This window comes from Hyla sarda, chromosome 6 (assembly GCF_029499605.1).
Source record: "Hyla sarda isolate aHylSar1 chromosome 6, aHylSar1.hap1, whole genome shotgun sequence".
Lineage (NCBI taxonomy): Eukaryota > Metazoa > Chordata > Amphibia > Anura > Hylidae > Hyla > Hyla sarda.
This window is the reverse complement of record NC_079194.1, coordinates 180,141,898-180,167,732: the sequence shown is the minus strand read 5'-3', so window position 1 is coordinate 180,167,732 and position 25,835 is coordinate 180,141,898. Positions and strand designations below refer to the sequence as shown.

The following is a 25,835-nucleotide window of genomic DNA, read 5'->3' as shown; positions in this document are numbered from 1 at the left end:
AAGATTTTCAGGGTAATAGGTATACAGACATTTCGGATTCTGAATACTCAGGTACTGAGGATAGTACTAACGTCCAGAGTGGCCCTAAGAGGTTTCACCCTAGATCAAGATCTAGGAGCAATAAGAGACGTCAACCATACAGAAAAAATACTGGTACTTTTAAATCTGAGAATACCCCTAGACCACAAGGCTATTCACAACCATGCCCACCTCATATTACTCAAGGAGGTGGTCATCCCTCCATGCACTCACATGGATTTTTATCCTCTGCTATACCCAATCCTGCAGAGGTACATATGACCCCAGTGATACCTGGTCCTATAGTAACAACAGCTCCCCCACGGGCACCTGGCATTCCAACGATTACCCATATGGGAGGACTACCACAGAATCCTCCTCATCCTTTTTTAGAACCAGGCGTCCAATTGAGGGATCGCGACAAATGGGGATACAATCCAATTCCCAGACAATAACTGATGCTACCAGTGACCAATTGCAAATTTGTAACCTGTCATCCCTAGTTTTGAATGAACATCATTTGTCCGTATTACAAAAGGGGTTATCATTTACCCCTACACCACCTTGCAATATTTTTACTTGGACTAAAGATATAAATTTATTTGGCAGGAAGCTCGCTCTGCACAAATTTCACAAAAATCTTGCTAAAAATCTTGCTACCAATCCTGCTGTGAACAGACAACAGGATCAGCAAGTTGTTACTATGCTAGAACAGCTAGAAGAAGAAAGTGAGACAGGAATTGTCTCAGTTGAAGCTCCCTTCTCTAATCTCAAACCCAAGTCAAGTTTTACACCATCCTTGTCACAATACTCTAATATTGATACTTTCGTTAAGATGGTTACACACGAGATCAGTTCCCTAAGGTCAAGGACTCCCCATATTCCATCTAACTTATCTACGGAAGAAATCCGAGCACTTGATGAAATACAACAAAATAATGAGATTGTTTGCAAACCCTCTGATAAAGGAGGAAACATTGTCCTGATGGATAAAAGTTATTATAAGGCTATGGTGATGAGACTGTTGAATGATAAAGATACATATCGTAAACTTGACCATAACCCACTTCAGGAGTTTAATCAGAATTTACGTACAATTTTACAAGAGGCAAGAATAGACCAATTGATAACAGAAGAATTTAAATATCTCTTTAATCCATCGCCAACAATAGCCACCTTCTACGCTCTTCCCAAGGTGCACAAACGGAGTTCCCCTATCCCTGGCAGACCCATTGTTTCAGGGTGTGACAATATTACACAAAATATCAGTCACTATGTAGATCAGTTCTTGACCCCTTTTGTTTCCTCTCTTCCGTCCTTTATTAAGGATACCAAGGATACTGTGAAGAAATTACAGGAGATCACATTCCCTCCAGGTACTCTTATAGCTAGTTTGGATGTGGAATCTCTTTATACAAACATCCAACATGAACAGGGACTTCATGCTGTACAACATTTTCTAACTACTAAAGGTCTTCAGTATACAGCACACAACAAATTTGTTTTGACCCTATTACGTTTTCTACTTACTCACAATTTTTTCCTTTTCGATAGGCACTTTTATTTTCAGTTGAAGGGCACTGCTATGGGCACTCCTTGTGCACCGAATTATTCTAATTTATTTTTAGGGTGGTGGGAAGACACTCACGTTTTCTCTGACACTTTTCAAGAATTCAATTCTCACATTTTATTTTGGGGTCGTTATATAGATGATATATTGATTTTTTGGGACAGCACTACACAATTATTTCAATCCTTTGTTCAAGCACTGAACACTAATCATATTAATATGCACTTTTCTTCTGAAATTCACGATAAATTTCTTCATTTTCTTGACCTCACTATCACTATTGATTCACTTGGTCACATTCACACTTCTATATATCGTAAACCTACGTCAACCAATAGTTTTCTTAATTGGAAAAGTCATCATCCTGTACCATTGAAGAAAGGTATCCCAATCAGTCAATATCTACGAGCCAAAAGGAATTGCTCTGATCCTCTTAAATTTCAAGAAGAATGTGATCTCCTGTATAGACGCTTCACCAATAGAGGTTATCCTAAGAAAGTCCTTCACAAGGCCTTCGCCAGAGCTAGGGCGACTCCGAGATCTGAATTATTACGTGATCATAAATTGGCTAAAGACAACAGTGGCCAAAAGATCATTAGGTGTATCGGAACTTTTGATCAACACAATCAAAAAATCATGAATATACTTAGGAAATATTGGTCTATTTTACAGGTGGACAATGACCTTAGGGAGGTGATCTCTACTCACCCGTCCATAACCTATCGTAGAGGACCTAATATTCAAAATCAAATAGTTAGGAGTTTTTATGCAGAGGAGTCTGCATCCAGTTGGTTGAAATCATCAATCCAAGGATCACATCCATGTGGACGGTGCAATTTTTGCAAATTTATGCCACGTACAAAAGAATTCTCTAATCCGATTGATAATCGGAAATATCAAATTAGGGACTTCATCACCTGTCAAACGATGGGGGTAGTGTACCTAGCCACATGCAATTGTCCTAAAATCTATGTAGGAAAGACAGTCCAACAATTGCGTAGACGTATTTCAAAACACATGAGTACTATTAACACCTATCAAGATACGCCCATTGCTAGGCATATGAGGACTGTACACAATGATGCTCCCTTTGAATTACGTTTCTGTGGCATTACCCAGTGCAAACTGGGTCCGAGACGTGGCAATCTTAACACCAGACTGCTTCAAGAAGAAGCCCGATGGATTTGGAGATTAAAATCCCAAAGCCCAAATGGACTGAATGAAGGCTTCACCTATGCAGCCTTCTTGTAGGACAGGAATCACTTATTACAATTGGTACTATATAGAAGAGCCGCTATAAGCCTTTATTAATCCTATTTATGAACTACTTCCGTTGATGATATTAATTATGACTATATCTATGTAGAACAGATGAGTATTTGCTCCCCCCTTTTTTACTATCGATTACACTAATTCAGCGGTATTATGAATAATATATTTTTACTTGATACTATACCTACGTTGCTAGGTTGGTCGTCCTATATTACCAGATAGTAACCTAATTAGTGATCTCGAATTAGTTATTACTTGCTATGCAGTCGTTGTTCACATGAGTGGTTATATTGTGTATTCCAGCTCTATCACAACAGCCATGTGTGAATCACATGCCAAATCGGCTAAGTACCGGCGCATATGTCTGTCGCGCAGCCTCCCAGCAGTGGCTGTATATGACTAAGTACTCGCGCACGTTCTTCTGCGCATCCGTACTGCGCATGCGTTCATATCGGAGGTTCGGGAAGCTATCAGTTAGCGCAGGACCGTTGGCGCACATACGTGTACAGCTTCCGGCACCAATGAGGAGTTCAGAAGCTTTATTGGTCTCAGCTGGTTGGTCAAGGATGCTGTCAATCAAACGAATATAGCAAGATGCATCCTGGTCCAAATTCTATTGGCCAGGAAGCGGTCAATCATTAGTTTGCATGTGATTGTAACCAATGAGATGTCATGTTAATACAGGAAGTGACATGTTCTAATGACGTTAGAGACAGGAGGTTATTTAAACCCCTGCAAGGCTTGTTTGCATGCCATTTGCCTCTTAGCCCTTGATAAAGCCACAGCCTGTGGCGAAACGTCGGGCGGGCGGGCAATGTGTTAGATTTTTAATTGTCTCACACTATAGACTGTGGACTGCAGCCACAGTCTATTTTTTCAATTCACTTCTATAGCATGCAGTGTCATGCCAATCAATGCATTATGGATCAATATGTGTGAGGTTATTTTAATCTTGGCTCATTAAACGTTAAGTTTTATATTGGGTGGGAAATTTAGGGTCTCAGTGACCGCTTAGCGGTCAAATGTTAATAATCCTCTAGGATAAGTCCCCCTCTAAATGTTGGAAACTATGACGGAAAGCTAATAGCTTTCTCTTGTCGCTGGTTGCTTGAAGCCTGTGGCCTAAAAAAAGATCAGGAAAGTCAGGGACTTCCACTGATGGGTTTGTGAGTGGCGTCCAAATCTATGTGAGTGAGTTATATTCTATCACTCATAAGGGCCTCTGCAGTGTTAGGCTGGGTCCACACTACGTTTTGTCCCATACGGGAGCGCATACGGCAGGAGGGAGCTAAAACCTTGCGCTCCCGTATGTCACCGTATGCGCTCCCGTATGTCATTCATTTCAATGAGCCGGCCGGAGTGAAACGTTCGGTCCGGTCTGCTCATTTTTGCGCCGTATGCGCTTTTACAACCGGACCTAAAACTGTGGTCAACAGCGCATACGGTAACATACGGGAGCGCGAGCTTTTAGCTCCCCCCTGCCGTATGCGCTCCCGTATGGGACAAAACGTAGTGTGGACCCAAGCCTTAGACCTTCTCAGTATATAACACATAAAAAAAGGTTCTTCAAGGGGGTTTAACCATCTGGACAATTTATCCCCTAGCCCAGTGAATCCCAACCAGGGTGCCTCCAGCAGTTGCAAAGCTGCAACAGCTGGAGGCACCCTGATTGGGAAACACTGCCCTACCCACAGGATGGCACTAAACCCAGTACACAGTACAGATGCACAGCAAAGGATCTGTTCAGCATCTTCTCCTTGGTGGCCATGTAGCAGGATAGGTACTAATGCAGCAGGCCTCCTAACAGTGCTTCCCTCAGCTGGATGTTGTGTTAGCCGAACAGATGGCAGTAGCAGTAGATAGACCTTCATACATATATATTACAGTCATGGACGTAAATGTTGGCACCCCTGAAATTTTTCAAGAAAATGAAGCATTTCTCAGAAAAGGATTGCAGTAACACATGTTTTGCTATACACATGTTTATTCCCTTTGTGTGTATTGGAACTAAACAAAAAAAATTGAGGAAAAAAAGCAAATTGGACATAATGTCACACCAAACTCCAAAAATGGTCTGGACAAAATAATTGGCACCCTTAAATTATTATTTAGTTGCACACCCTTTGGAAAAAATAACGGTAAACAGTAGAATGATGTGCTTTACCAAAAAGCTCTATCTTGGTCTCATCTGTCCACAATATGTTTCCCCAGAAGGATTTTGGCTTACTCAAGTTCATTTTGATGAAATGTAGTCTTGCTTTTTCATGTCTCTGTGTCAGCAGTGGGGTCCTCCTGGGTCTCCTGCCATAGCGTTTCATTTCATTTAAATGTCGATGGATAGTTCGTGCTGACACTGATGCTCCCTGAGCCTGCAGGACAGCTTGAATATCTTTGGAACTTGTTTGGGGCTGCTTATTCACCATCCGGACTATCCTGCGTTGATACCTTTCATCAATTTTTCTCTTCCGTCCATGCCCAGGGAGATTAGCTACAGTGCCATGGGTTGCAATCTTCTTGATAATGTTGCGCACTGTGGACAAAGGCAAATCTAGATCTCTGGAGATGGACTTGTAATCTTGAGAATAGTGCATTATATTACTGTGTAATATAATTATATTATTATGTAATATAATGCACTATTCTGGCACTTTACTTTTTTATGACTATGTATAATCTTAATGTGTTTTGATATCTATGTTTATATACAATTGGATAATGATTTGTTGATATGTTGCACCCTATATAATGCTACCTCACTCACCATGCTTGATAAAGATGGTGTGATACCATCGAAACGTCACACTAACATGGGCCAATAAAGCTCAGTTTATTACACCATACGCCGTTTGGGTGTGCTGCTATTTCCTAAATATTGTATGTATATATATATATATATATATATATATATATATATATATATATACTTTTTCAAGGCAAGACCTTATTGAGTAGGTTGAAACGTCGCTGTTTGAATAAAATCACTTTTTACTGTGGATCGCTGGAGTGCCGCCCTGTTATTTCCAGAATTCTAACTACTTGGGACGTGGTCAAGTCTAACACAGGACTGAGCAGCCACCTGGATCCTGGGATCGTAATCCCACACAGTGGCACTCTTAGGGTGCATTCCCACCTGGCGTATTTTGCTGCTGCGTATTTTATTTCTCATTGAAGTCAATGGGTTAGAAAATACGCAGCAGCAAATACACAGTAAAATACGCCAGGTGGGAATGCACCCTTACTCTGTGATTCTCTCTCTCTCTATATATATACTGTAATCCCACAGAAATCAAAGGGAGATATTTTATTAGGGCAAAACTACACAGTTTTGGACAAGGAAAAACATCAATATCTATGTGGTTGTAATCTGTGTGAACAAGCCCTCATAGTCTACTGTTAACCTGTATTATTGTACAGTGACCCCTCGACCTATGATGGCCCTGACATACGATAATTTCAACATGCGATGGCCTCTCAGAGGCCATCGCATGTTGAAGGCAGCATCAACATACATACGATGCTTCTGTATGTCGGGGCCATCGCATAAACGGCTATCCGGCAGCACAGACTGCTTCAGCTGCCACCGGATAGCCGTTTACGGTGCCCCGTGTGGTCCTCTGACGATCACTTACCAGTCCTCGGGGCTCCGGCGCCTCCTCTGCATCGTCGGCGCTCTCCATCGTCGTCATCACGTCACTGCGCACGCCGTCCCATCATCCAATAGAAGCGGCATGCGTAACGACGTGATGGTGGCGACGGAGAGCGAGGATGCCTGGGAAGCAGAGGCCTTGCCGGAGCGTCAGGGACACCTCGAGGACACGGCGACAGCGAAGGACGGCGACATCCTGGGCAGCGGTGACGGTCGTCCGGAGCGGCGGGGACAGGTGAGTACAACTTTCTCTAACAGTGGTCTTCAACCTGCGGACCTCCAGCTGTTGCAAAACTACAACACCCAGCATGTCCGGACAGCCAACGGCTGTCCGGGCATGCTGGGTGTTGTAGTTTTGCAACAGCTGGAGGTCCGCAGGTTGTTGACCACTGTCCTATACTTTACATTGCACAGATCCCTCAACATGCGATGGTTTCAACAAACGATGGACCGTTTGGAACAGATTACCATCGTATGGTGAGGGACCACTGTATAGTATAGTGTAGTGTACTTTAATTATAAACATTTTACAAAAATATGCAAAAATAACAAATATTAAAACTACTGCAGATCGGGTCCTTACTGTGAACAGAATTTAGTCAAGTCACATTGAGCAGCTAAATACTATACTAGTTCAGGACACGACCACTAGGGACAAAAAAAAATCCCTCATGGTAAATAGACGCCGGTGTGAACTTCGGAGAGCGAAGGGGAGGAGCGGTCCGACTCCTGCATGGGTTCGGAAATCTCACCCTACACCGGCAATTTCTTATGGACTTCACTACAGTATTGTGTAAGAACCACGTCAAACATGGTTTCTGGGAGCTTCACGCTATTTTGACGTATATTCTAATTCTGTGGTCTGAAGGCATCGACGCCAGTGATTGGTCAGATTCTCCTCACGTGTACCACCTTCTTTGCTGTGATTGGCTGTCACCTTGGAGACCTCACCTATGTCTGTGAGCCGAGAGTAAGGCGTCGCTGTACGGAAGCCAGGAGCAGTCATCTCGCGACGAGTTACGTAACGCGTTGTGCACACTGGCGATGGCGGACAGCGAAGGCGGCCCCGGTGAGGAGTGTCCGGTCACCTACTACACTCTGGAAGATGTGAGGAAAAGAAACAGCGCTAAGGAGCTTTGGCTGGTGATCCATGGCCGGGTCTATGACATTACACGCTTTGTGGAAGAGGTGAGGCTTATGGGAAGCAGTTTGACAGTTCATGCCATCTTTGTGGGGTTTGAGGCTGCAGGGTCCCTGTGCTTGGGCTCAGTTCAGATGGAGCAGCGTCATCTTTCATCAATGTGGAGGGAAATGAAAATTGATTGTCAGCCACAATTTACAAGTCGACCAGTTGCCCATAGCAACCATTTTTTTTTGACTCCTTTTAATTATTTTTTTTTTTTTTTAAGGAAGTGATCTGGTTGCTAAGGGCAACTGGTCATCATTTTATTTTTTTTTCTCCTCTGCACAGTTTCTGATACACCCCCAGCATCTGCACAACCACACATTAGGGGAGACTTATCAAAGCCTGACTAGAGGAAGAGTGGTGCAGTTGCCCATAGCAACCAGATTGCTTCTTTAATTTTTAACAAGGCCTGTGAAAAATTAGAGCTCTGGTTGCTATGGGCAACTGGTCAACTTTTCCTCTGGACAGGTCTTCCCCATAGCCTTCTGCAGACTGGATCTGATATTACTGATCAGCATTGTGTCTCTGGTGCAGGAAGCCAATACAGAAAAGAACCAATAAACTAATGAACACTTGTTAATCTATAGCAGTGGTCTTCAAACTGCGGACCTCCAGCTGTTGCAAAACTACAGCTTTCAGCATGCCCAGACAGCCATTGGATGAAGCTGTTTGATTTTGACAGCTCACTACAGTGGTCCCTCAACATACGATGGTAATCCGTTCCAAATGGACCATCGTTTGTTGAAACCATCATATGTTGAGGGATCCGAGCAATGTAAAGTATAGGACAGTGGTCTACAACCTGCAGACCTCCAGATGTTGCAAAATTACAACACCCAGCATGCCCGGACAGCCAACGGCTTATACTCGCGTGTCCCCGCCGCTCTGGAGCGTCACCGCTCATCACCGCTGCCCTGAATGTCGCCTTCCATCGCTGTCCCCGACGCTCCGGCAAGGCCTCTGCTTCCCCGGCCTCCTCGCGCTCCGTCGCCGCCATCACGTTGTTACGCACGCTGCTCCTATTGGATGACGGGATGGCGTGTGCAGCGATGTGATGACGATGATGGAGAGCGACGACGATGCAGGGGATCCCGAAGAGGATGGTTCGGAGCCCCGAGGACAGGTAATTGATCGTCAGCGGACCACACGGGGCACCGTAAACGGCTATCCGGTGGCAGCTGAAGCAGTCTGAGCTGCCAGATAGCTGATTGTGATGGCCCCGACATACAAAAGCATCGTATGTTGATTCTGCCTTCAACATGTGAAGGCCTCTGAGAGTGATCGTATGTTGAAATGATCGTAGGTCGGGGGGGTCACTGTAGTTATATAAAAGACAGTTTTAACACAAAACTTAAAATAAAATCTGATAAACATAAAAATTTGGGAATTTAGCATTAACTTCTTATCCTTTGAATAGACCATGTCTGATTGGTGGAATGCCAATAGCTGGTACTCCTGCTGATCAGCTGTTCTGCAGCTTCTTCATGTACACAATGAATGGGGCCTGAGGCAGATGGCTCCATTCATTGTGTAGTGGTAGTGTCAGGTTACTGCAGCTAGTTCCTATTGAAGTGAATAGAAGCTGCACCACAGTAAACCAAGGCCACCACTATACAGTTTATTGTGTATGTGCTGGAGCCATGGCTCTGCCGAGCAGCTGATCAGCAGTACTGTTTGGTGTCATTGACATTGATGGCCTTTCCTTTGGATGGGATGACAAGATTTGCTCCACATATATAATGTATTAGTTCCTCAGTAATGTGGTTTGATTATTGGGGATGTCAGCCTGGCTGATCATGTGAGGAAGCACCATGATTCCCCTATTAACTTTAGGGTAGAGAACTGTAGTATCCTACGCAGTGATGTAAGCCTTCTCATGTGGGGTCCGTCCATAGACAATAGACCTCTTTGTGTAGATGCCATTGAGTTCAGCTGGTTACTAATTCCTGGAGTTAGGTGGCACCAGAGCTGACAGCCTCTTATCTTTCCTTGTTATTCAAAAATAGCCAAACGTGTTTGGCATTGAGTCATTGAAGCTGAACTTTGTTTCCAAACTCAATGACCCTTATAAAGTGCTTTGTGTTAAAGAAGGTAAAATGAGTCTGCCCGTAGATCACCAGATTAGGGCTTTAGGGTTAAATTTTGGTGCTACAAAGCCCACTAAAAGGGGTTGTCTGGCACCTTAGAATAGTTCCTGCTCTTAGCTTAATTTCTTAAAGCGTACCCGTCAGATCCAACAAAAAAACATTTTTTAATAGATCACTCAGTACCTAATCCTGACCATGTACATCTATTTTTATGTGTCTAGCACCTTTATTTTTTTATTACACTTTTAATTGAGCTCACTAGTCTGAATTCCTCTCAGTGAGGGGGCGTGGCCTCACTGCAGGTCTCCGCCCCCTCCCTCAGTATGCTGTCTGTTCACATCTCCCCTAGCATTAGCAAAACTACAACTCCCAGCTTGTCCTCACTGACACTAGCGGGACACAAGCTGACAGTGGGAGGATTTTTCCTCCAGGTGTGAGCCCTGCGCTCAGCTGTCAATCAAGGAAGTGTGTCCATGATATAAGTGATGACTAATGGCCACAGCAGGACTAGTATGTTTCCAAGCAGGCAGGGGGGGGCAGTTGTTCGACTGGCTCTTTCAGTATGAATTACTGAAAATTTTCTAATGAAAGCAATTGCAGAACCTATTGGTTTTGCATGCTTTACAACATATCCAGGGATGTGGAATTCCTATCGCCCGACGCCCGGGACTAGCAGTTTTTGGCGCCGGGCAGGGGAATTTGTCCGGCCCTTAGCCCGGCTTCGGGCAAGCAGGGCCGGACCTGACAAGCGCGGTGGCGATCTGCAGTCTGTATGGAGCGGGCTCCTGACTCCTGCCCGCTCATACGCTGCAGCCTGTGTCCTCTGAAGCAGAGCAGGGGAGATGAGAAGCTGTGTATTGGTCTTCTCTCCCCTGCTCTGCAGACGTGCGGGGGGAGATGAGGGGGCGTGGCTTCTTGCTCCCCGTGCTGACCTGCGTCCTCTGCCTTCGCTCACCGTACGTCTGCACGGGGAGATGTTTGCGGCGCTCACAGGGGAGTATGGAGCGGGCTCGGGATTCCTGCCCGCTCCATACTCTGCAGCCCCCGGCTGTTCTCAGTAGCCGGGGGCCGCCACTAGTAGCCAGCATGCGGCGATCGCCGCGGCTGGCTATTAACCCTTTTAGATCGCCCCTGTCAAAGATGACAGCGGTGTCTAAAGGGAGATGTGAACGCTTCCTGGTGGGCTAGTGGGGTGGATCGCCCCCCCGCAGCGCGATCGCAGGGGGGCGATCCATTATGGAGGTAGCCGGAGGGCTTACCTCTGCTTCCTCCAGTCCCAGCTCTGTCATTGATAGATCCTGGCTGGACCAGGCTCTATCAATGGATCACAGAGCACACAGATCAATGGAGTTCAATAGAACTCTATTCATCTGTCTGAGGAATCTAATGATTCCTCCTATAAGTGTAATAAAGTGTCAAAAAAAAATTATAATAATAAATAAAAGTTTTAATAAAAGTTTGAAAGACACATTAACCCAGTGGTCTTCAAACTGTGCCCCTCCAGATGTAACAAAACTACAATTCCCAGCATGCCAGGACAGCCGTTGGCTGTCCAGGCATGCTGGGAGTTGTAGTTTTGCAACATCTGGAGGGCCACAGTTTGAAGACCGCTGCATTAACCCCTTCCATGTTAAAAGTTCAAATCACCCCCTTTTCCTATATAAAAACATGTAAACATATTTGTTATCGCTTCGTGCGTAATTGTACAACCTATTAAAATATAACATTATGTATCCCGTACGGTAAATGTAAAAAAAAATACCAAACCACAGATTTGCAATTTTTATAATATCCCAGAAAAAAAAGTTAAAAAGCGATTAAAAAGTCAGATCAATACCAAAATGTTACCGATACAAAAAACAGATTATGGTGCAAAAAATGAGCCCTCATACAGCCTGGTAAAGCTACAGGGGTTAAAAAATGGCAATTAAAAAAAATTTTAAAAGTCCAGAATTAGTAAAACATGACGTAAACTATACAAATCTGGTATCGCTGTAATCAGGCGCCTAAAGTATCAAAATAACATGTTACCTCAACCACAAGGTAAATGGCGTAGAAAAGAAAACCACCAAATCTGCAAAATTATCTTTTACTATTTCAATTTCACTTCCCTTAATATATATTTATATATTTTTTTTTTGGTCCAGAGAATGTTATTGAAAAATTAAAAGGTGTCATTATAGTAGGTAGTTATGGCTATCATAGGGCGAGGAGGAAAAAACGAGAGCGTAAAAGCGAAAATTGGCCCCGGACAAGTGGATCGTCATGAGGGACAAGTAGATTTTGCTCCATTTTAGTCCCGTGGACAAGTAGTTTTTTTATAAAATTTCCACACCCCTGATATCAAAAGTTTTTGTATTTGACAGTGTCTATTTAAAGTTAAAAAAATAAAAAAAAAATAAAAAAAAAAAATCCATGTTTACCCCTTCTTGAATCCCAGCCAGTTTAGTGCCAATGCTCTGAGGTTTTCAGCTGGTTTTAATATACAGTGGGGATCAAAAGTTTGGGCACCCCAGGTAAAAATTTGTATTAATGTGCATAAAGAAACCAAGGAAAGATGGAAAAATCTCCAAACGGCATCAAATTACAGATTAGACATTCTTATAATATGTCAAAAAAAGTTAGATTTTATTTCCATCATTTACACTTTCAAAATATCAGAAAACAAAAAAGCGGTGTCTGCAAAAGTTTGGGCACCCTGCAGAGTTAATATCTTGTACTGCCCCCTTTGGCAAGTATCACGGCTTGTAAACGCTTTTTGTAGCCACCCAAGAGTCTTTCAATTCTTGTTTGAGGTATCTTTGCCCATTCTTCCTTACAAAAGTCTTCCAGTTCTTTGAGATTTCTGGGCTGTCTGTCATGCACTGCTCTTTTAAGGTCTATCCATAGATTATGTTGAACGCACTGTCATGTAAGAAGCCGGCTTCTTACATGACAGTGGGCTCAGCCTATCACTGGCCGGGGCGGGACATCGCTCCGGCCGGTGATAGGCTGTTGGCTGTCCGACGTTCCTGTCCCCAGCGTGTGGCCGACGTAGGTAAGTTAAAGTTTATTTTCTTTATCTTTTGCAGCCCGGGCATAGGGATACAGCGTACAGCAGTGGTCTCAAACCTGCGGACCTCCAGCTGTTGCCAAACTACAACTCCCAGCATGCCCAGACAGCCGTTGGTTGTCCTGGCATGCTGGGAGTTGTAGTTTTGCAACATTTTGAGGTCCGCAGGTTAGAGACCACTGGCGTACAGTGAGTTCCAGCGCCAGCGGCCCCCAACAAAGAGTAGGAGGACAGTGCTTGACATTTGTGAGTAATACCCGCAGGGCTGATAATTCATTGGGGGGGGGGCGCAGAACAGCGCTGGTGGGTAAAATGATTTGGGGAGCAGAACATCGCTCGCGGGCCACATGATTGGGGGGGGTGTGAAAGAAATACCGTTATATACCGTGGAACCGCCATAAGTTACAAAAATACCGTGATACACATATTTGGTCATACCGCCCAGCTCTAAGTGTAGCCCCTCCAAAAAAAAAAAAAATCTGGTAATTAAGTTGGCGCTAAACAAAATAACTACTTCTATTGACAAAGGTTTGGAATCTGCATATCTATAATGTATGGCAGGGTAAGGATGGCTTATTCGAGGGAATCTGACAGAACAGGTTTTATACTCTGTGCAAACCCAAATCCATTTTGGATATAAGCTGCTTCTAGTGGGGTCACATTCCACTCCGATTACCCAGTCCTGGCTCAGCTGACTGCTGAAATACCACTGCAGATATTACTCTAAGGGTACATGTAGAGGATCTGCTGCATATTTTGTGCAGATGATTTTGATACCACTAACTTTAATGGGAAGCAAAATCAGATACAAAATGTGGAGCAGATCCTGTACGTATGAACATACCCTTAGGGTTCGTTCACACGTGCATATTTTTGCTGCTGCAGATTTTGCTGTCTATTGAAGTCAATGGGTAGTAAAATCTGCAGCAGAAAAGGTGTGGAGCCTAAGGGTCTATTAACACGTACAGAATCCTGTGCTTATTTGATGCGCAGGATTTGAAGCTGCAGATTTAGATGTAAACTAAATGACAGAACACGGCTTCAAATCTGCAGCTTCAAATTCTGCACTTCAAATATACACAGGATACTGTACATGGGAATCTGTCATCAGGAGAGACCTGTGTTTTTGTTTAGGACCGTAATAGGAACTAGGTGCAATATCACTAGGGGTTGCATCCCATGGCACTGAAGGATTTTCTTCCAAAATAAGTTCTTAAATATTGAACTGCAACGATTAATCTATTATATTCGAGAACGAACAATCGCCCAATTTGTTGTCCGTAGCCAGGAGGCTGCTGCGGTCGGATGCGAGTCTGAATATCCCTCAGCAGCCTCAGTGACAGTGTGTCACTGGGGAAATTGTATCGCCCGATGCCCGGGACATGCAGTTCCTGGTGCCGGGCAGGTGAATTCTTCAGGCATTTAGCCCTGATTTGGGTAAGCAGGGCCAAATGCATGAGGAACTCGCATATAACGGGGCCCTGTCACTAAACTCCTATAGGCTAGAGCCTATAGCGAGCCGTGCAGGACGACAGCGTCCCGGCGTAGGCGCGTGCGATGATGTCACTGATTGCGCGCACCTCCCTCCGGATTGAGGATGCAGTCCAGTACCAACAATGACCACCAAGCCCCTGAGCCTGCCAGAGCACACATGGGGGCGGAGTACAGGTAGCAGGGGGTCAGAGAGGATGGGAGGTTTGGTAATAATGTGGTACAGGAGAGGGGAAGGGGCTAGGCTGAAATATCATGACACGGGGGGGCATCAGAGCGGGGAGGGAATATAATGAAAGAGGGGGCATGGGGGGGGGGGAATATAATGACACGGGGCATCAGAGGGAGGGGAATATAATGGAAGAGGGGGAATAGATTGACACGAGGCATCAGAGGGGGTGAATATAATGACACAGTAGTCATTAGAGGGGGGAGGGGTATAATGGCACAGGGAGCATCAGAGGGGGGATATAATGGCACAGGGGGCATCAGAGGGGGGTTCATAATGGCCCTACTTAATAAAGTGTGTGCATTGCACACTGCTTTACCCATGGGGGTATGTGCAGAGCACTGCACCCTTGTGCCTGTAGTACAGACACATGGGTGCAATTCTCTGCACATACCCCCCATGGGTAAAGCAGTGTTTGTAGTACATATACACTGCTATACACATGGTAGTATGTGCAGAGCATTGCATCCTAGTATTTGTAGTACTACAGACATGGGTTGGGTGCAATGCTCTGCAGTCTGCACAAACCCCCATATGTATAGGAGTGCCATATAAAAAAAATGTAAATAATGGAAAAAAAAGTGAATAAACTGCTCCACCAATAAAAATTTGCTCCCCCTTTTCCTATTGCTATACAAAAAAGTAAAAAAAAATGTTTTTACATATCTGATACTGCCGTCTAACTGTCTGAACTATTAAAATTAAATGTCAGCAAATCATTAAAATTTTATTTTAATAGTACAGACAGTTACCTATGCAGCAATATCAAATTTACACTGGTTTCTGTACAGGATCATTAATAATGACCCTGTATAGCAACCGATGTAAACGTATTAAACAAAAAAATCCAAAATTGCTGCTGTTTGGTTACATCACATGCTAGAAACTATGACCATTGTACATCATTTTTCAAGTAGAATTAGCTGAACCCCCTTTTAGCATTTTGAAGTTTTTTCCAATCGATAAAATCGACAAATAATTGACTTATTAAAATAATCGTTAGCTGCAGCCCTATTGATGACCTTAGGTTTTTCAGTAGATACTGAAGGTTAGCTAATAAATGTTGTACACATCGACATACAGTGATCCCTCAACATACAATGGTCTTTTCTGGATCATTGTAACTTAAATGGGCTTGTCTCCTAGTTTAAATTTTTTTTTTTTTTTTTTTGATATGTCGTAGTACATATGTATATCTCTAATATATATCAATTATTATTATTTTTTTGTTTAAAATATTTAATTTTACATTTGAAAACCGAACACTAGGGGTCTCCTTCCCCGGCTGCAACCTGACGTGACGTCACAACTGAATTAGGACCGATGCCAGCTGGGCCTGTCAATAAGGCTGTACGCACTGACTCACTGGCCTCGGGCGCAGCCTGTCCCCTGCCCCCAGCAATGGTATCTTCCACGGCAGGACGGCGATGCTCCTATACTCCTCCTCCCTGGGTAGCACATGATCTACTAAACAGGGAGGAGGAGGCCCCGGAGCAGCCTGCCGTGTTATTGGCCTCTCATCTACGCGTGTTTCCGACAGGAGCACAGCAGGAAGTCGGCGCCCAGCAGGCGTCAGTGATGTTGCGCCTTCTGGGGAAGTCTGCTTCCGGCAGAGCTACAGCTGGCAGCAGAACAAAAGACATTTCTAAGGTAGAAAACATTTTTTAAAAGGCAGGGAGGGGGTTAGGGTTAGATTAGCAATAGGTAGGGACAGAAAAAAATAATTGGTGGGAGCTACTCTTTAAAACCAGACTCAACATACAATGCTATGTACAGTTCAGATCGCTGAAACTTGTCAATGGCTGGAAGAACCGACCAATTAGAATGGGCATTCACTGGCAAAACACCTGTATTACTCAAGTCCATGCACTGACTGGCTGTCTGGTAGCACCCCCTACAGTACAGGGAGGTATTACATGTTCTGTACCACTCTTAACCTATGCCACAGTTAGCTGCTCCTTTGGACACCAAGTAAGGGCGGCTCCATTTTACTTTTTTGGGAGACTGTGTGTACTATACAGGATCCTGAAGAAGCTCCTGTCCTCTACACAGACAGTGATTACAGCTCCCAGCAGCTACTTTTATATGTAATGACTTGCATTTATCTATTTAGTTATCTACTTATATTTCTATAATCCTCACTTTTTCCTATATTTGGATGACATTTTGGTGGCTTCAGAACCAATTACCAGTTTTCAACATACAATGGTTGTTCTGGAACCAATTAATATTGTAACTTGAGGGACTACTGTACTGTGTTCCCTTAATGGCCCAGATTGATTCATCTATCTGACTTTTGTCTCAGACAGATGGTGTGGTAACATTTTCTGTGAACAGTAGAAAACTGCAAGACCCATCCTCAGTAAGTGCGGCCACTCCCCCAGCTCCCTGATTGGCTGGGCCACACTCACTCCTTCTCCGCCCAGCTCATCTTGCAGGGAGGGAGTGTTATCTTTCAGGAGTGTAGTTTAGCAGGGAACTTTGGAACTTAAAGGAGAACTCCAATGCAAATCTCTTCCTGTGACAATGAAGCAGTAATGAGTTATAAAAGGTTGGCTTGTACTTGCGTTACCTATTCTGAAGCTCTGATGGACATTTTCTGCGTAGAGCGTAGTTAAGCGGTGTGGCAGGGCCTAAGGCAGTGTTGGGGAAACACTGGATTAAGGAGACAGCCCTGCACCCACCAGAACTACTACTACTCTCATTTTACTCCTATTTTTCTTCTTCTACTCCTATTCTATTGCTGCTAGTACTACTCCTACTAAGGGTATGTTCACATTGAGGAATTGGAGAGGAATTTCCACAAGTAATTCCGCTTGCTTCTTCTTCTCCAATTCATTCAGCAGTGCCATACCCCATTGATTTAAATTGAATTCCGCTCCTCAGTTCACATTGAGGAATTTCTGCATGTGAAATTCTGATGCGGAATTTTGTTCCACATGAAGAATGAACATGTTCTTTCTTCATGTTTAGTCCGTGTGTAAATCCTCATAGACTGAAATGTGTTAAACAAATTTTCGCCGAATGTGTTTTTGCGTGGAATTTGCGGGGAAATTCTGCGTTAAGAAAGAAAAAAGGAAATTCTAATTGGACCCTTTCGTCCAGCAAAAAAATAAATAAAAAAAATCCTCCTACATTCTGCATCAATTCCTCGCAGGAAAAAGATACAAATTCAGCAGCAGAATTTTTAAGCAATAATTCCTCGCCAATTCCTCAGTGTGGACATACCCTAATACTCCGCTACTCCTATACTCTTAATACTTCTGCTATTCTACTACTAGACACATGAGGGGGCATGGCGTTACGTCTCCAGTCCCAGAGACTGGAACTTTCCAAAACTGGAGATGCAGCTACACCTAGAATGCGGATGCTGCAGTGAGATTGCGGGGGGACCCAGTGGGCCCCCCCCCCTGCGATCAGACATCTTATCCCTGTCCGTTGGATAGGGAATAAAATGTTAGATCCTGGAATACTCTATGGTAGCAGTCAGTTGTACTCTGTAGATCTCTGTATAGCAAGGAAAGCATAAGCAACGCTAATTTTATTAATTAGGTCTAAATTATTCTATTTAGCGGTCTGTATACTGTGATCAGAAGTCCACTTACCCAGCTCTGTTCCCGCTCACTAGAGGCAAAGCTACACGGTAAGATGACAGAGCTAAAGCGGGGGTGGGAAGTCGGGTTCTGTTCACATTTTGCATTTTTAGCATGCTTTTTTTTTAAAAAGGAAAAAAATGTGAACAGACCCTTTGTCAGTTTTCCAAACAGGGAGCCTCCAGCTGTTGCAAAATTACAACTCCCAGCATTCCCAGACAGCCTCTGATTCTCCAGGCCTAATGTATTGCCTCTTCCCAGGACCCCTGTGGAAATAATTGGGGGTTATCGCGAACTGTTTTGAGGGCTAACACTAAGCCCTGGTTTAGTAATGGACTCATTATGACAACTTCTAGTACGGTAAGTCTGTAAAGTAATTAAAAAATAAAACACAAGTTAAAACATTTTTATTACAAAAAACTCCCCTCACAGCCATCATTAACCATTTTATTTATCAAAAAAAAAACTGGTCATTGACGTAGTCCTCCGTATTCACGTATCTGAAATAAAACGAAAAACCCCAAACTAACAGGGTTAGTAAATTACCCCTCTGTAACAAGGAACCTCAAAGTCTTGCTAAACTACAACCCCCAGCGAGGCTTCCTGTTTGGGAAACACTGACAAATAAAGGGTCTGTTCACATTTTTAACATGGTTTTTTAAAAAAAACATTTTTATTTTTTATAACAAAAGGCATTCTAAAAACGCAGAGCCTGACTTACCACCCTCTGCTCCAGCTCTGACCTCCTCCTGTGTAGCTCCGTCTCTAGTACCAGAGCTGGAACAGAGCTGGGTGAGGCTGACCGGCCATGCTGGGTGTTGAAGTCTGGCATCAGCTGGAGGCACACTAGTTAGGAAACACTGCCTTAGTCCCTACTATGCTGCCTGTAAAGTTCCCTGCAAAACTACGCTCCTGCGCTTACTACACTGTAAAAAAAATTCCTTTATTAGACTAGGTTTCCACACAGGTTTTTTTCTGGCAGTTTTTGGAGATCTGCCATTGCAGTTTTTGAGCCAAAGCCAGAAGTGTATTGAAAAGGAATGAGAAATATATAGGAAAGACTTACACTTCTCCTCCCTTATGGATCCACTTCTGACTTCGACACAAAAACCGCAGTGGCAGTTCTCAAAAAAATAAAAAATAAAAATATTAAAAACGCCAGAAAAAAACTGTGTAGAAACCTGGTCTTACACCCGCTCTCTGCAAGATGAACTGCGCTGAGAGGGTGTGTGTGGATCAGCCAATCAGGGAGCTGGGGAAGCAGCAGCACTAACTGTAAGGAAACTGCGCATGCACCGTGCAGTTTCCTACAGTCTCACAGAAAACTTTAGCACAATGACAACCAATCACAGCTCAGCGTTCGTGTCTCGTAATGGGGCTGTGACTGGTCTGTCTGAGATATATATCACACACCCTATTGTCTCTGACAGATTGTTACATCTGGGGCATTAATGTGTTTGATTCCAACTGGTCCATTCCTATGTTCCTCCTAAAGATAAGCGTTGTCCTAAAGATTTTAATGGCATCCACTAGAGATGAGCGAACTTACAGTAAATTAGATTCGTCACAAACTTCTCGGCTCGGCAGTTGATGCCTTATCCTGCATAAATTAGTTCAGCTTTCAGGTGCTCCCGTGGGCTGGAAAAGGTGGATACAGTCCTATGAGTGTATCCACCTTTTCCAGCCCACCAGAGCACCTGAAGGCTGAACCCATTTATGCAGGATAAGTCATCAACTGCTGAGCCGAGAAGTTCGTGACGAATCGAATTTACTGTAAGTTCGCTCATCTCTAGCATCCACTTACAGCTTTCTTGTGTATTTGTGGTCATATGGACCTTGTATGGTGTAATGCTTTGGGCTACTGGATCTGGAGGGGCAAAGTCTGTCTCCCCTGATTTGGAAACATTGGATTGGAAATATGAAGTTGCCTTTTATTGGTAGGGGATAGCACCATCTAGTGGTAAGATGAAAGTGTTGCCTTGTGGTGTGTTCTGCATAAGAAACCGGTTACCCTGCTACCCATCCCCAGTTACTTGTAGGTTTTATTAATATATGGGATGTTGGCCTAAGCCAGTGTGCCTCCAGCTGTTGCCAAACTACAACTCCCAGCATGCTCGGACAGCCGCTGGCTGTCCGAGCATGCTGGGATTTGTAGTTTGGCAATGGCTGGAAGCACGCTGGTTGGGAAACACTGGCCTAAACTCTGCATTTCTATGCTGTGATGGGAATGGTGGGTCTCACAGTCCTCTTAGGTTTGCTAAAAACACAACTGAATTTCCACATAGCCGTTACCTTTTAGCTATTTTGTCAGGCCTCCTATACATCACATTTCATTGCTGGTTTATTTGTTGCCGCATTTTGTAACATTTTGTAGCTTGGGATGTAAAGGGAGAAGCGTAACACACAGTAGATGGTAACAAACATTATGTGATGGTACCGGGGGTGTTTGGCACTAAGTGACTACAGTTGGCACGCTATGCCATTATTTTATTATTTTATTTTTTTAAATGTTTTTTTAAATGTCTTCTCAAAACACAGTGCTGCTGTTTGCCCTTGTAGCATTTTGGCTGATCCTGCCCATATGGGTAAAGGTAACAATGCTACTTCTGTCCAGGTATTGGCATATAGTTATATTGCAGCAATTGGTGAAATGTATTTGATATTTATTTTCTTAGGTGTTGGCTGCTTTTCTGCCTGTCCGGTAAGTGCAGTTTAGCTGCAAATCTAAAATCCTCCTTGTTCATGCTTTACACTGCAGCTTTGTATTCACAATCATATTTAATTGTACAGCCCGGTGTCTATGCCAGCCATAGCTCGCCTGTTCTTTAACTCCTTGGGGACGGAGCCCATTATAACCCTAGGGACGGGAGCACTTTTTGCAATTCTGACCACTGTCACTTTAAGCATTAATAACTCTGGGATGCTTTTACTTTTCATTCTGATTCCGAGATTGTTTTTTGTGACATATTCTACTTTATGTTAGTGGTAAATTTTTGTTGATACTTGCATCATTTCTTGGTGAAAAATTCCAAAATTTCATGAAAAAATTGAAAATTTAGCATTTTTCTAACTTTGAAGCTCTCTGCTTGTAAGGAAAAGAGACATTCCAAATAAATTACATATTGATTCACATATACAATATGTCTACATGATGTTTCCATCATAAAGTTGACATGTTTTTACTTTTGGAAGACACCAGAGGGCTTCAAAGTTCAGCAGCAATTTTCCATTTTTCACAACATTTTCAAAATCAGAATTTTTAAGGGACCAGTTCAATTTTGAAGTGGATTTGAAGGGTCTTCATATTAGAAATACCCCACAAATGACCCCATTATAAAAACTGCACCCCTCAAAGTATTCAAAATGACATTTAGTAAGTTTGTTAACCCTTTAGGTGTTTCACAGGAAGAGAAGTAAAGGAGAAAATTCAAAATCTTCATTTTTTACACTCTCCTGTTCTTGTAGACCCAGTTTTTGAATTTTTACAAGGAGTTATAGGAGAAAAAGCCCCTGCTGGGAGTTGTAATTTTGCAACATCTGGAGGACTACAGTTTGGAGACCACCTTTATAGTGGTCTCCAAACTGTGCCACTTCAGATGTTACAAAACAACTCCCAGCATGCTCAGACAGTCAGTGCATGCTGAAAGTTGTAGTTTTGTAACATCTGGAGGACCACAGTTTAGAGACCAGTATACAGTGGTCTCCAAACTGTCACTCTCCAGATGTTGCACAACTACAACTCCAAGCATATCCAGGCAGCTTTTGGCTATGTGGGCATGCTGGGACTTGTAGTTTTGCAGCTTTTAGAAGGCCACAGAGAAGATCACTGCAGCCTTCTGCACGCCGCACTTTCCGGCTGCTCCAACTGCCGTCGATGCTGCTGCTGGTCCAGGATGCCTCCACCGGTCCGGGTAAGCCGGACCATGCTCCCCCCTGGCCGCACGTGTTCCACAAAAACCTTCACACCCCCTCCCATAGACTTGCATTGAGGGGGTAGGGCGTGACATCAAATGGGGGGCGGAATTGTGATGTCACAATACTTCGGCCCCGTAGTCGTGAGATTTCAGACTCTGAGTCTCCAGCGCTGCGTGTAGCTCACATATGTGGGTACTGCATAAGAGATTGCGGGGGTCCCCAGCGGCGGGAACCCCGCGATCACACATCTTATCCCCTATCCTTTGGAAAGGGGATAAAATGTCTTAGGGCCAGAGTTCCCCTTTTAATCCCGCTCCTACTGGATTTCTGACCATTACTGTCTGCTCCTGCAAAGTGTACCACTCCTGCCCAATCACACAACCCTTGTGACCATGGTTTTTCACATGGACCATATACCGTCGTAGGCTACAGTTTTGGGTACGGGGAAAAAAAACTGACAAAAATGTACAGGATGCAAAATGGGCACAACCGCATGCATCTTTTGGCATACGGTTTTCAATATAGTCAATGCATACGGTTTTCAATATAGTCAATGCATACGGTTTTCAAATCGGTTCCGTATGGTTTTCAAATTGAAAACGTATATGGGAACTGTATTGTAAAAATTTGGTGTGAACCCAGCCTTACATAAATCCTCCCAGAAAAAACAAAAGCTTTTCGATTTCCTGTTAGTAACTTGTAGGATGAAAGGTTGTTTCTCCTGTAAGTTATAACTCGCTGCCAGTTTCCGGCCTTTTGGCATTCGATGAAAGCAGTGTTCAGAGAACCGGAATTGTAACTGCCCTGGTGTCCCATGCCCCTGACTAGTAACCTGGTGACTGATCAGTCATTTTGCTCTTAACCCCTTTAGGACACAACTATTTTTTTTATTTATTTTTGTGTTCAGATATAGCACTTTTTATTTTTCTCTCTACAGACCCATATGAGGGCTTTTTTTTGTGGGACCAATTGTACTTTCGAATGATACCTTTTTTATTTATTTTTTTTTAAACTATGGCACAAAAAAACAACAACAAATTATTAGAAGAAATTGGGCCTTTTTACGCTGTTCCCTGTGCAGCCAAACTGACATGTTATGTTGTTTATGGTCAGTAGGATTATGATATCGGATATACAGTATATGGTTTTACATAAATTGCTAATCTTCATGATTTAATAAACTTTAGTGTGTTTTTTTTACATTTTTTTATTATTGCCTTTTTCTGGCCCCACTAAGGTTTATTTTTATTTAGTATTTTTATTCCCTTTCTTTTCCTCAACCTTTGGAGCTGTGGAAATGTGCTGAATCTAATAAAGATGTGATTACAATTTCTGCAGTATAGATACCACTTTTTAAAGGGGTTAACCAGGAAAACTTTTATTATATTTCAACTGGCTCCAGAAAGTTAAACATATTTGTAAATTACTTCTATTAAAAAAGTCTTAATCCTTTCAGTACTTATGACCTGCTGAAGTTGAGTTGTTCTTTTCTGTCTAAGTGCTCTCTGACACGTGTCTCGGGAACCACCCAGTTTAGAAGCAAATCCCCATAGCAAACCTCTTCTACTCTGTGCAGTTCCCGAGACAAGCAGAGATGTCAGCAGAGAGCACTATGGCCAGACAGAAAACAACAACTCAACTTCAGCAGGTGATAATTATTGAAAGGATTAAGATTTTTTAATAGAAGTCATTTACAAATCTGTTTAACTTTCTGGAGCCAGTTGATATAAAAATGTTTTGTTTTTTCCTGGAATACCCCTTTAAGGCTAGGTTAACATAGAAATCCCATTGCTGCTGAGTCCCATTGTTTTCAATGGGATTTTGCTGCACCATGCACATGGCGGAATTTCCGCAGCAGATGTTTCCGTCTATGGAAATAGGGCTTCCCAAACAGTCCTAGAGACAGCGAAACATGCCATTTCCTGACTGCCCAGGTTTCTTGGGCAGACATTCTGCAAATTTCCCGCTGTATTAATGAGGCCTAAAGGTACAAACACATTACGTTTTTGCCCCTGTTAATGAAATCTTATTGACTTCAATGGCTAAAAGGAATCTCCTAGTGACACAGTTTGGGACGTATGCCCTATGTCAAAAGCGCAACAGCCCCCATCATGAGTTTGTTTAAAATAGCACATATGTTCCGAACTGAGTCCCTAGGTGACTCCTTTCAGCCTTTGAAGTGAATGGTTAACAGTATACATCAGCATCCCGTTTTCTGTGGGAGGCGGACAGATAAGATTAACGGGGGCAGAATCTTAATGTGAATGAGGCCTAAAACTTGTTTAATGCTGGATACAACGCCTTAGGAGACTCCTTCTCAAAAAGTCAGAGAATGTGCTCAGTGACCACTTCAACACAGCCATTCCAGAATCACTATTGGCATTGGCTTATTAGTTTCGCTTGTTTCAGAATCTCTCAACTCCTTCCTCAGCAGTGAAAAATGGCAAAAGGGATGGTTAATTCTTTTTATTTATATAAAAAAAAACTCCTAGAGGGGAGAGGAAAATAGTTAAAAAGTGAAAATGACCGTTTTTTTGTGGTTGCTGGGTGATGTTTGTGGTGGTTGGTGTGTGTGTGTGTGTGTGTGTGTGTGTGTGTGTGTGTGTGTGTGTGTTTTTTTTTATTTATTTATTTTTTTTTTTTATACATGCATACATTCATTCATTTCTTGGGTACCTTTTTAACTAAAACAAGCAAAGATTAGACCTAATTATAAGGGTATGATGGTACCCATGTCAGATATTGTCCATGTTACTGCCCTTTTTAGTTCAGTTTTCATTACAGGTGGTGTGCAGTTACCAACACTTGCCACATGAGGGTGCAGTGTGCCTGTGAACATTTCTTCCCTCATTTTCAGCACATGGCATTTGTTTCACCCATTGCATAGTAAACTGCCCAGAGGGAGGGTGGACTACTACTTTCGATAGGGTGAAAAGTTCGCCATGCCTCACCTCATATGTAACATTCACACAGCTGTAAATTATGTGTGTGTGACAGACATCTTGTGACACAAGTAAAAAAAAGCAATGACCTCAATAAAACAAGCCCCGCACGTGCTGAGGTCAGTTCTCTGCTTTAGACCTTTTCATTCCAAGCCTATTATTGGGGTGTGGTATTAAGTGATGCTGTTTGTGTGCGCAGACTTAGTTATGCTATGTGCGGTTCAGTAGCGTTCATACTTGTGTCTTAAGTGAGCCACATGACAATCCTCTCGTAATAGCCAGTATGTAAAATATGCCAGAAATTGATATCTAATGTAATTCAGATCTTTTATAGAGTTTCCAGCTGGTAGAGATGAGCCAAATGTTTCAGCACAAACCAGACTTGTTGCATATTTCCCCAAAAATATGTAGACCTCAGTGTCACACATTACTTTTCAGTTGGGTCACTTTTCACTTAGACCAGTGCCTCCCAACCAGGGTGCCTCCAGCTGTTGCAGAACTACAACTCCCAGCATGCCCGGACAGCCTTTGGCTGTCCGGGCATGCTGGGAGTTGTAGTTTTGCAACAGCTGGAGGCACCCTGGTTGGGAAACCGTGACTTAGACTGAAGTGAATGTCATGGTCAATTCTCCAAATTTGCTCCCAAAATGATCTTTTGGAAATTCACTCCTTATTTGGGGCTTTTCATTGTGTTCCTATCCCTTTCACTTGCCCTGAATGGCACATCTATTACATTGATTATACAAGGGAGTAGTGCTGGGCGGTATACTGGTTCATACCAAATACCAACATTTTTGTCCTGCACGATATGAATTTTTCCCATACCGCAATACC

The 25,835-nt window shown here is 43.2% G+C and overlaps 2 protein-coding genes across 2 annotated transcripts in view; one reads left to right on the top strand and one right to left on the bottom strand.

Moving 5' to 3' along the window:
* The window catches only part of TERF2 (telomeric repeat binding factor 2), a 64,822-nt gene extending 57,491 nt beyond the window's left edge, over window positions 1–7,331 (bottom strand). The window contains exon 1 of the mRNA XM_056525931.1: window positions 7,090–7,331. The gene's annotated coding sequence lies outside the window, so the exon portion shown is untranslated. The remainder of the gene's footprint in view (window positions 1–7,089) is intronic.
* Window positions 7,332–7,466: 135 nt separating this feature from the next.
* The window catches only part of LOC130276483 (cytochrome b5), a 52,264-nt gene continuing 33,895 nt past the window's right edge, over window positions 7,467–25,835 (top strand). The window contains exon 1 of the mRNA XM_056525934.1: window positions 7,467–7,694. Within this exon, the coding sequence (XP_056381909.1) occupies window positions 7,551–7,694 (144 nt within the window). The 5' untranslated portion in view covers window positions 7,467–7,550. The remainder of the gene's footprint in view (window positions 7,695–25,835) is intronic.